This window comes from Myotis brandtii, unplaced genomic scaffold, assembly GCF_000412655.1.
Source record: "Myotis brandtii unplaced genomic scaffold, ASM41265v1 scaffold250, whole genome shotgun sequence".
NCBI classification, from domain to species: domain Eukaryota; kingdom Metazoa; phylum Chordata; class Mammalia; order Chiroptera; family Vespertilionidae; genus Myotis; species Myotis brandtii.
Genome location: NW_005359478.1, coordinates 6,980,768 through 6,992,483, shown reverse-complemented (window position 1 = coordinate 6,992,483; position 11,716 = coordinate 6,980,768). Strand labels below are relative to the sequence as shown.

The 11,716-nt window shown below is 38.3% G+C and overlaps 1 protein-coding gene across 1 annotated transcript; it reads left to right on the top strand.

Annotated features, from left to right (window-relative positions):
• The first annotated feature begins 3,105 nt into the window (after positions 1-3,105).
• LOC102246231 (ribosome production factor 2 homolog) lies at positions 3,106-4,160 on the top strand. The gene has a single exon (XM_005867692.2). It carries the CDS (start codon positions 3,166-3,168, stop codon positions 4,117-4,119), a length of 954 nt encoding a protein of 317 aa, XP_005867754.1. The 5' UTR covers positions 3,106-3,165; the 3' UTR covers positions 4,120-4,160.
• The last annotated feature ends 7,556 nt before the right edge of the window (positions 4,161-11,716 follow it).

Genomic DNA, 11,716 nt, shown 5'->3' with positions numbered 1-11,716 from the left:
CCTGTATTTCTTGTTAATTCAGTGCTTAATGCAACTTTATAGAACAACCTTGACTGTACATAAATATGTGTGCATGGTAGGGAGGAATTATTTTATCTATACTAATAAAAGGGTAATATGCTAATTAGACTGGACATCCTTCAGGCCTGATGGTGGCGAGGCCTGAGGCAGAGGTGGTTAGGGGTGATCAGGCCAGCAGAGGAGCAGTTAGGGGGTGACCAGGCCAGAAGGGGAGCAGTTAGGCGTCGATCAGGTTGGCATGGGAGCGGTTAGGGGGCAATCAGGCAGGCAAGCAAGTGGTTGGGAGCCAGAAGTCCTGGATTGTGAGAGGGATGTCCGACTGCCAGTTTAGGCCCGACCCCTCCAATCTGAGGGATTCCAGATTGGAGAGGGTGCAGACTGGGCTGAGGGACACCCCCCCCCATACACGAATTTCATGCACCAGGCCTCTAGTATATCAATAATTTATATGATAACATAATTTACTAATTCAACTTAATGATCAGCAGACACAGAAATGACTGTCACTTACTTTCATTGCTTCACCCTATCATAACAATACTCTTCTCCATTGATTTTTTTTTTTTTTTGAGAGAGAGAGAGAGAGAGAGAGAGAGGAAGGGAGAGCAGGGAGGGGGAGAAAGACACACACACATCAATTGGTTGCCTCCCACAAAGGCACTCTCCCTGACTGGGGCCAAGGATCGAACCTGCAACCTAGGTACATGCCCTTGACCTGGAATCAAACCTGAAACCCTTAGGTCCACAGATCAACATTCTAACCACTGAGCCCCTCTGGCCAGGGCTCTATTCTATTTTGTGTTGCTTTTCTTTATTTCGAGGATGAGAAGGAGGGAGAATTGCCTTAACTCTACCATTTTGTAACCATAATTTCCTCATAATTAGCAATTTGAACTATCATTAACATGTTAAATCAGGGGTCCTCAAACTACGGCCTGCGGGTCACATGCAAATACAAATATTGTATTGTTATGGGTTCACTCAGCGAGATAGACCACTGACTCAGAATTTAAATTTAAGAGCCTTTATTAAGCTGGCCAGCTGACTACAGTTACAGCACCCTGCCGAAGCAAAGGCTGAACTGCAGCGCCGACTACAGGAGTTACATTTTATTATTAAATTTTGTGGAGGCCCAGAGAAAATGTGTCTTTCAAATTCTGGGCCCTCCCATATGGAGGAAACTCTCTTTATTTATACTTTTTCCAGTCCTTTGTCTCCCAAATTTGGAATGAGACTTCCGGGCCTTCTGAGAAAGAAGGCCTGCGTGCTGGGAAGGGGCCATGAGACCATATCTCCAGGCCTGGCCTGATGTCAGTACCTTCCTATCTATGTGTTTTAGGAACAGACAGCACAGCATGACCCGTCTGGCCAAAGTGCCAGATATACAGCCCAGCACAGTATTTGTTCCCGTTTTGTTTTTTTACTTCAAAATAAGATATGTGCAGTGTGCATAGGAATTTGTTCATAGTTTTTTTTTTAAACTATAGTCCGGCCCTCCAACGGTCTGAGGGACAGTGAACTGGCCCCCTGTTTAAAAAGTTTGAGGATCCCTGTGTTAAATGTTCTAACCATAGTTGAACATAATAGGAATGCGCGTGTGCAGTCTCCTGGCTCTCTGGCAGGGCCGAGTGCAGATGCCATGTGCTGCCTCTGATCAGCCATATAGCACTGGGACTAGATTAGGCTCAAAACCCTTCTCATCCTTGCTTTCCGGGTACCACTACTGATTGATGAAAGAGGGCACATGACAGGATAATCATTTTTCATTCTGTCTATATTTGTGGTTGTTACATAAATAAATCATTTACTTGTGAAATCCCTCCTTTGTAACTTTAAACAGTGCCATTTGTCCAGTTTAATCATAGGGAGATTTTTTCCAATGACATCACTGGTGGATCATCTTTGCTGATGTTTGGACTCCCGAAAGTCCAATTTGATTCATAGTCTTGACTTCTAACATGATCCACAGTCACAGCAAGTTTTAAAACTTCTGACTTAAAGGCACAGACATGTATTAGAGAAATCTGAGAAAGGAGCTTTACCAGATGCTAACCCTGAGTGTCTCTATATCTGCGAGCCAGCGTCTAGTAAGTTCTACTTTCACCACTCTGCACAGACTCTCAGAGTTTTAGCTAGAATTTATAATCTGCAAATGGATGGAACAAATTACTAAAATAAATTAAATTTCTGCCCTAACCAGTTTGGCTCAGTGGATAGAGCATCAGCCTGAGGACTGAAGAGTCCCAGGTTTGAATCCGGTCAAAGGCATGTACCTTGGTTGCGGGCACATCCCCAGTAGGGGGTGTGCAGGAGGCAGCTGATCCATGTTTTTCCCTCATCAATGTTTCTAACTCTCTATCCTTCTCCCTTCCTCTCTGTAAAAAATCAATAAAATACATATCTTTTTTTAAAAAGCAAAAAATCTTTTTTAAAAGTAAGAAAAATATTTTTTTAAAAAAATAAAATAAATTTCCTATTTATTCTGGACTGCTTAAGATTGATTAAATTATTAGCTTTGAATTTATAGCTCTTGCTCTCTGAAATTAAAAGTAATCTAATTTTAGACATCACCATTGAATGATAATAAAAAACTTTGCAGTTATTTTCTTCATAAAGATAATTTTAAAATAAGGTAAGTTTAATAGAATATTAAATTTGATATTTCTTAATTTTTTGGTTTCTCTTTCTTTATAAAAGGATGCCATACATACATCATAAAACAAGGTGCGTGACTACTTCTTTATTCATTTGTTCAACATACATCTATTGAGGGCCTATTATGTGTCAGGTATTGTTCCAAAACCTAATGATACACCAATAAATAGACAAAAGTGCCTGCTTTATTGCTGCTTACATTCCAGTGGACATCAAAGACCCTGGGAGACCAGCTCTTCAACCACCTCTGGGTAGTCTAAGAGATGGCTCTGAATTTTCTGGGATGGTAAAGAGGCTAGTAAAGAGAATTCAAAAGAATCATTTGAAAAGCTAATCTATACTAGTATTCTCTGGAACTTGAGGGACATAGAGGCAAGTTACTTGATCCAATACTGAACAAAAAAAATCAATGTATAGAGCTGGGCACCGACCTGTCTTGGGGTAATCACACAGTGCACGTGTGTTCGCACAGCTCCGGGTGCGGTAGCGATGGACTCTCTGGATCGGGTTGTAAAGCCCAAAACGAAAAGGGCCAAGGGATTCCTTGAGAAGAGAGAACCGAAACTCAGTGAAAATATTAAAAATGCCATGCTTATTAAAGGGGGAAATGCAAATTCAGCAGTCACACAAGTACTTAGACGTGTGTATGCATTGAAAAAACCATATGGTGTTCTGTATAAAAAGAAAAATATTACGAGCCCATTTGAGGATCAGACATCATTGGAATTTTTTTCAAAGAAGTCAGATTGTTCTTTATTTATGTTTGGTTCCCATAATAAGAAGCGGCCAAATAATCTAGTAATAGGTCGTATGTATGACTATCATGTGATAGATATGATTGAATTAGGTATTGAGAAGTTTGTCTCTCTAAAAGATATTAAGAATAGTAAATGCCCTGAGGGAACAAAACCCATATTAATATTTTCTGGTAATGATTTTGATGTAACAGAAGACTATAGAAGGCTAAAATGTCTTCTTATTGATTTTTTCAGAGGCCCCACAGTATCAAATATCCGCCTGGCTGGTTTAGAGTATGTCCTACACTTCACTGCACTGAATGGGAAGATTTACTTTCGAAGCTATAAGCTGCTGTTGAAGAAATCTGGTTGCAGAACACCACAGATTGAATTGGAAGAGATGGGACCCTCATTGGACCTGGTGCTGAGGAGGACACATTTGGCCTCAGATGACCTTTATAAGTCATCCATGAAAATGCCAAAAGCCCTCAAGCCAAAGAAAAAGAAAAATATCTCCCATGATACTTTTGGTACAACTTATGGAAGGATTCATATGCAGAAGCAAGACCTAAGCAAACTACAAACCAGAAAAATGAAGGGGCTGAAGAAGCAACCTGTAGAAAGGATAACAGAAGATCAGGAGAGAAAGTCAAAGAGAATTAAAAAAAAATTGATGGAACTTGGCAAAAAACTTGTTTCATTGTAGTCTGTTGACATAAAGAGAATTATCAAGCACCAAAAAAAAAATCAATGTATGCAGCTAGAGTTACATACAGAAGAAAAGTTTGTGTCAATAGTGAGCTACACATCCATTGAGAGCTGGGCAGAGGGGTCTGTTTTCCACATATCAGATACAGACTCTGTGGGATGACAGAGAGTCAAATCTATTAGCTAGCCATGAGTTCTACCAAAATCTCCTGGCAAGAGGGAGGCAGCTTCAATAGCAAGAGGATGAAGGTGTCCCATGGGTGCAGAAGTGGGGTATGGGGATGAAGTGGGCCCCATGGAAGCAGCATGACTCATGCCAGGAAGCACAGGTGCAGGTTTCTGGAGAAAGAAGCACCCAAAGGAAAAGGATAAGGCTTGCTTTCCATGCTCAGTTGGTATGATCAATGCTTTGTAACTTTACCAGTTCAGAAGGACGTTTTCTGCCCCTTACTTCTCCCTCTTCTATTCCATTATGAAAGGGCCCCGAAACAACAGCTTTTAAGTGAAGAATGCAGTGAAGCAAGAAAAAAAAGATGTCAGATCAAAACCTTTCCCTACCCCATCCTTTTATTCCCCTAAGCCTGAGGCAGACCTAACCTGGGGAAAAAGAGATTTTACAGTGAATAAGATTTGGGCCTTTTGATATTCATCTCTGCTGTACTTTTAATTATTTAGTGAGACAGAAAAACCTTGGGACCTGACAGATTCTATCCCAGGGGCTGGAAATAACTAATCCAAAGAGCAAGTGAAGGAGCATAAAGGTGCTTTCTGCTTTACTCTAGTGAGTGCAGCTCATTCAATAAACAATTAAATAAGTTGCGTTTTCATGAGCAGGAGGAAATCCACAGTTAGGAAAATTTCTGAGTTAGACTTACTGAGAAAACAGGGTGACATACTGGTAACTGTGCACTCTTTTGATATTTAAAAGTGAAGCTAAACAAAGCCTCTAGGATCAATTTCTATATACCCTATGTCAGTATAAGATTAGAGATTTATAGAAAAATAATATATAGCCCACTATTTGGCACCTTTATCAATTTTTTCAAATACTTCTAATAATTTATATCATCTAATTCAGGATAGGGAGATTGTGACCTGTGAACTACAGAGCTCCCAAGTGAGTAATTGTTTTCCTTTTTAACTAAAGCTGAATTTGAGTATAAAGCCTGTAAAAAGGTTCAACTGTGGTAAAATAAACAAAGTTTCTACAACCTTTTCAATAGGATACAAAGTTCAACCAGAATAGGAGATAAATGAGTCAGATGAAATATAGATGTTTTCAGATCAGCATGCCCTGGTAGCATAGATCCTGGAATATTTAAGACATACTCTAAACTTATCATAGAAACAATCTTTCAAAACACATGGTAGATAGCTACGAAGCCTAAAAACAGATAATGAACATGGGTAGCACCTACCTCTGAAGAAGAAAATAAAGTAATAACCCTAAGAAGTATAGCCTGGTCACCTTAACTTTGATACTTGAAAAGACCAAATTCATCAATCATTTCATTTATAAAACACTAAAAGATCGCAGGGTGCCAGTGACTAGGAAGCTGGACTTTGGGAAGGATAAATCAGTCAGAACTATGTAATATCATTGCACGACAGACTGCCAGACATTATTGATGGAAAGGGAAGAAGAAAGACTTTAATCCTGGTCTTAAAGGACACACTCATAAATAAAGCTGGGAAAATATTTTCAGAGTGCATAACTATATGAATACTCAATGTATTAGAAGGCAAAACAAATGGAGTTTATTCTCCCCTTTTCTTTCCTGGAGAGAGGACAGCAAAAAGGATGGTTAAACCTTAATTGAATATATTGGGGGTGTGGGGACTCTCCACCAAATTTTTGTAAATTGGGATGATGTGTTTCCATTTTGCAATTGGAAAAAAACACATTTTCTTCACTTTTAATATTGTAAATATTCCCAGTCTGCAATATCCATCTGTAAATAGCTTTGCAGATGGATTTATTTTATGCTACATTAATCCAAAAAGAATCAAAAGCTAGGGGATATTGCTCCCAAGAAAAAATGAGAGATGTTCAAGGGATTCAGAAAAAGTAAGCTAGCTGGGGGAAACCAGGACAAGCGGAACAAAAATAGAGGAATTCATGGGATCTGAGTAAGTTTTATCATACTGCGGAAAGGAAAGGACTTTAATCTGTCATTAATAGGGCAAGAGGAGATACAGTTCTGAATGGTCTTTGATTCAAACTGCTCCATAAACAATTCCTAACAGCTTTTATCACTCACTGCCATTACTTACAAGTCATGCCACCATTCCTGATTACTTAATCAATGAACTAGTCTTTCTATTCATCTGATGCCCTATCCAATCCATTCCCATTCCTATTGACTTAACACCTGGCTCCCTAACTACAGAATTTTTCAATTCCCATAACATCTACTAATGCTTCATTACAAGATGGCATGGCCACACTTTGGATTTTTTTATATAGCACTGCTTCACCTCAAAATTTATAAAATCTGAGTTTCCTCTATACAACAGTTTCATTCCCTCACTTGTATTAAACTCTTTATTAAACTTTACTATGATCTCTGAACCTTGGACACTAGAGTAAACAAAACTAAATTTAAATATAAACTTTCACATTTGCAGGCCATATGCCTTTATAAAAGTTACTGCACAAATCTCAGGCTGTTTCTTGGTATAGCAACCTACCAGTATTGCCTAATAAAGCTCACTGCACACTCAATTTAACATTAAAACCCATGACAGTACACAAAATGACAAAAACTGGCTACAACACTATAAGCTAAAAATGAGAAGACCATATGCCATGTCTGAGTCGAACTTCCATTAGCTACACTGTCATTCAACTTGGAATAAGAAGCATTCTTGGACTGTAAATCACGTTTTCCACAATCTAGATAAAATATCATAGAAACCCTTCTTCCCGCCCCCCCCCCAAAAAAAAGGAAGAAAAAGGCTTTGCTTCTCCCTTGCTATGTGTTGCCAACTCTCTGATACAAGGAATATAGTAACCAGCAAAACAAATGACTGGTCTTCAACTATATCAACCAAAACCAGAATCCCAAATACCCATGTTCATTGATTCTTCTAATTTATTATAGTCATGGGTCCATATGGTATAAAAATGATTGATTGATTAAATAAGTACATACTGGAGAAGAGACGAACCTCCATGTAGAAGAATTATAAATAATTTATGTAGACACTTTGTTCTCATGGAGGTGGATTGTAATTCCCTATCCTATCCTTGACAATGAACTGTGCACAGTGACTTCTTTCCAAACACTGCAGGATGGAAAGAAGGGTGATGGGGGGAACAAACCTTACAGTAGGGAAACCTGATAAATACTAGGTGAACGTGTGAATACTAGGTGAACATGTGATGATAAGCCATGTTGCTAGAAAGTATTTTTTACATAATGTCATGAAAAGGGTAATTTACCTCTGTGATCTTGCTGCCAAAAACCCATAAGCTCAGTCTAACCATGAGGAAAAAAAATCAGACAAATCCCAATTGAAGAACATTCTGTGTAATACCTGATCAGTATTCCTCAAAACAATCACGGAAAGGTAAAAAAACAAACAAACAAACAAACAAAAAAGCCAGCAAGGAATGTCTGAGAAACCATCACATCAAGCCTAAGGAGGCATGATAACTAAATGTAATGAACCCTGGATAGGATCTTGGAACAGAAGTACATGCAGTAAATCTAAGGAAATTTGAGTGTGTGGACTTCAATTCATAATAACATATCAATATTGGTTCATTAATTATAACAAAAGTACCCCTCTAATGTAAGATGTTAATAATAGAGGAAGCTGGGTGTGGAGTACATGGGAGCTCTCTATTCATAAATTTTCTGTAAATCTAAAACTATTCTGAAAAATAAAATTTATCAAAAGCACACACACTTCTCCCTCTCTAGAAGCTGATTCACACAGTGCCACCCCAACCCCACCTTAGTACCCTACTAGAAGGGGATGTTTAAGAAATTGCTATAAATTCAATAAAAACATTACATTAAAATTTTAAAAATAAATGACTGGAGCAGGGAGAGCAAAGGAGAAACAGTAGATGAGGCTAGAGAGCTAGGAAGAAGGCCCTCTGGCTCTAGGAAGATTTTGGACTTCACCTGAGGGAGGCACTAGCTTTCAGCAAGAAAGTGACAGACACGATTTGCATTTGCAGCAGGTTTGAAATGTATACATGATGACATGTGCAAAAATATAACCTCATTTTCTATAACACAACTAGCTTAAAAGTCCTCACTTCTTCTTAGTAGCAAAAATAAAGACACATGTTTAAGGGTAACTCACTCTAGAAAAAAAAATTGCTTCTCAACTAACTCAGTTTATTTGAGAATAAATAGTGTTTCTTCCTTTCAGCCCTTACCCCTTGATAACAGAGGATGAAATTTCTGGGTGAGTTATTTCTGTCTGTATTGACAGAAATGTGTGGTCCAGGTACCTTCCTTTGGTACGTTGGCTTCTTGTTTCTGTGTAATTCTTTTTACATCACATCCTTCAATGTACAATGACATCTATTGAAGCATAACCGTTCTAGCCTGGCCTTAGGTATTTGGGAACAGAGGAAGTATTGCATGGTGATTTAAAACCCTGAGTGCTGTGGAAGAGTGCAGAATCTCAGAGGGAAGGCTGGGGAGGGTGGGTGGGTGGAAGGTCATCAGCCAAAGACTTTGTATGCATATATGTGGTGAGCCGGCACGGCCATGGCATGCTCAGCCCCAGGGCGCCTTATGTGCCTCACCAGCTCAGCCAGGTTCAGTGACCCTGAGAGGGGGCGGTGAAGGATTGAGAAAAGACAGACAAGAGAAAAAGCTGAGTCTGGATGGGATGCGCTCCCAGATGGAGAGACAGCGCCATGGACTACAAGCCGTGTCTTTATTTCATCGCAGATGCCACGAGGCAAAGTAGGGGCGTGCTCAAGATGTTTACAGCATTCTAGTGGGTTTCAATCCTACTCAACTACATGCAAATAAAAGATAATAATAATGTAAAGCAGACTAAATAAAATAAAATAAATTACAGGCTGCCAAAAAATTTAAAAAAAAATAAAGCCCTGAGTGTTGGAGCCACATTGCCTAGATTAAAACTCCATTTCTGCCATTTACTAACTTAATTTCTGTGCTGAACTTTTCTCTTCTGTAAAACTTAGATGTTTACAATACCTACCATACAGGCTGAGGTGGTGAGGACGGTGTTAGTTAATATACGTGAAGAACTTAAAACAATATTTATCATATAGTCAGTGTTATGTAAGTGTTGGCTACTATTATTAATGACCATAGTTTCCAACTTTACATTTTTAATAGACAGCTTAGTTGTTTCAAATAATTTTAGACATGAAAAAGTAATAGAGCCCTAACTGGTTTGGCTCAGTGGATAGAGCGTCGGCCTGCAGACTGAAGGGTCCCAGGTTCGATTCTGTTCAAGGGCATGTACCTTAGTTGCGGGCACATCCCCAGTAGGGGGTGTGCAGAAGGCAGCTGATTGATGTTTCTCTTTCATCGATGTTTCTAACTCTATCCCTCTCCCTTCCTCTCTGTAAAAAATCAATAAAATATATTTTTAAAAGTTATTTTAAAAAAAGTCATAGAGTTCCCATGTATTCTTCACCCAGTGCCCCCTAAAGTTAACATTATACAAAACCATGACACATTTACCCAAACTAAAAGATTGACATTGGTACATTTATTAACTCTAAACTTTATTTGGATTTTGCCAGTTTTTAAATGAATGCCCCTTTTCTGTCCCAGGATCCAACCCAGAATAGCACATTGCATTTAGCCTATTACATTTCTAAAACATCACACAGGAGCTTCTGCTTCTAGCCATGACAGAGGAATGAAAACTAGACTCTCAAATACAACTATGAACAAATGAATATAATTAGGCAATGAACAACAGTCAGCAAGTGCATGAGCATTGAAAAAATAGACATACTTAAAGGGAGCCCCACAGGCACCTCAGATGTTTGTCAGGAGAGACTTTTGTGCAACAGAAGGAAGTAGAGGGCTGGTAACACAGTGTACTTATTGGGCTGAAGAGTTAGAGAATTCTGAAGCAGCAGGGATTTGTGGAGCAAGGTACCTGAAAACAGGTTGCTGCCTGTAACCAGACGGCCAGTTGTCTGTGTGTCTCTCACCACGAAGTCAGGACCATGGGCTGGGGGCTGGGCCACATAAGCACAGAAAAAGACTGCTCAAGGCCTAGCAGGGATCATCTGCAACAGAGATGAGAGCTACATTATGATCATACATTGAAGTCCCGGCCCAGCCAGAGCTGAGAGGTCTCACTAACAATCTCGGAAACATCCTTGGAAAGAACCACGCTCCAGAGTGAAAGCACATCCCAGGATGAGGCTCAAAACTGAAGCCTGACAAGACCTAAAGGATCTATCGGTAGTTCAACTGACTGCAAGAACAAAATTTAATATCCTTCATAGTGGAAAAATGGGCTGGCAGGCTCCCAACAACATATCATCTATATCATCTACAATCCATATATTATTATAGATGTATGCATGTATTTGAATATAGAGAGAACAAAAGAGAGGCAAATGGAACCATTACAGTGCCATACGTTTTTATCAAGCTTTACGCAAAATTAACTCTTAAGTAGGCTGTGATTAGTATGCATGTTGTAATCCTGATAGCAACCCTGTGGCATAATGTGAAGAAGTATAGCTGAAAAGGCAACAGAGTGATCATGCTAAAATATTAAAATAATATTCTATTAACCCAAAAGAAGTCAGGAAAGGAGAAAGAGAAAAATAAAATAATAGATTTGGCAAATCAAAAGCAAGCATCACAAAGGACTGACCTAAATCCAACTGTATCAATAACTTCTTTGATAAAGCAGACTAAATAAAATAAAATAAATTACAGGCTGCCAAAAAATTTTAAAAAAATAAACTTAGATTGGTTTAGAAGAAAAAGATATACCATGTAAATGGTATGCACAATAAAGTTGAAAGAATTTTATTAATATTAGATTTAATGGGCCTGAAGACAAGAAGAATTATCAGAGACAGAAACATTTATAATGATAAATGGGTCTATCCATGGAGAAGACATAGCAAATCTAAAATGTAGGTGGCTAATAACTGAGCTTAAAAATAGATGAAGCAAAAGCTGACTGAACTAAAGAGACAAATAGAGAAATCTACAATCAGAAGTAGAAATATTAATTTCCTCTTTAATAGCTACATAAAAATCGAGAAGGGTGTGGGATATCTAAAAATAATTATTAACTGCTCTAACATAACTGACCTTTATAGAAGAATTTATCCAATAACTGCAAAATTCACATTTGTATCTGTGTGCACATAGAGCATTAACCAAGAAAGACCTTATGCCAGGACATTATAAAACAAGTCTCAGTACATTATAAGTTTGAAATTTTACAGAATATGTTCTCTAAACACAAGGAAATTAAATAAGAATTCAATAACAATTAGATATTTAGAAAAGCCTCAAATATTTGGAAGTTATAAAGATTTCTAAATAACAAGTCAGAGAAGAAATTCTTTTTAAAAATTAATAAATATTTGAAACTAAATAATAAAAATA

What these genes read in the sequence shown, in the direction of transcription:
- LOC102246231 (XM_005867692.2), top strand. Translation starts at nt 3,166, where the DNA reads ATGGACTCTCTGGATCGGGTTGTAAAGCCCAAAACGAAAAGGGCCAAG.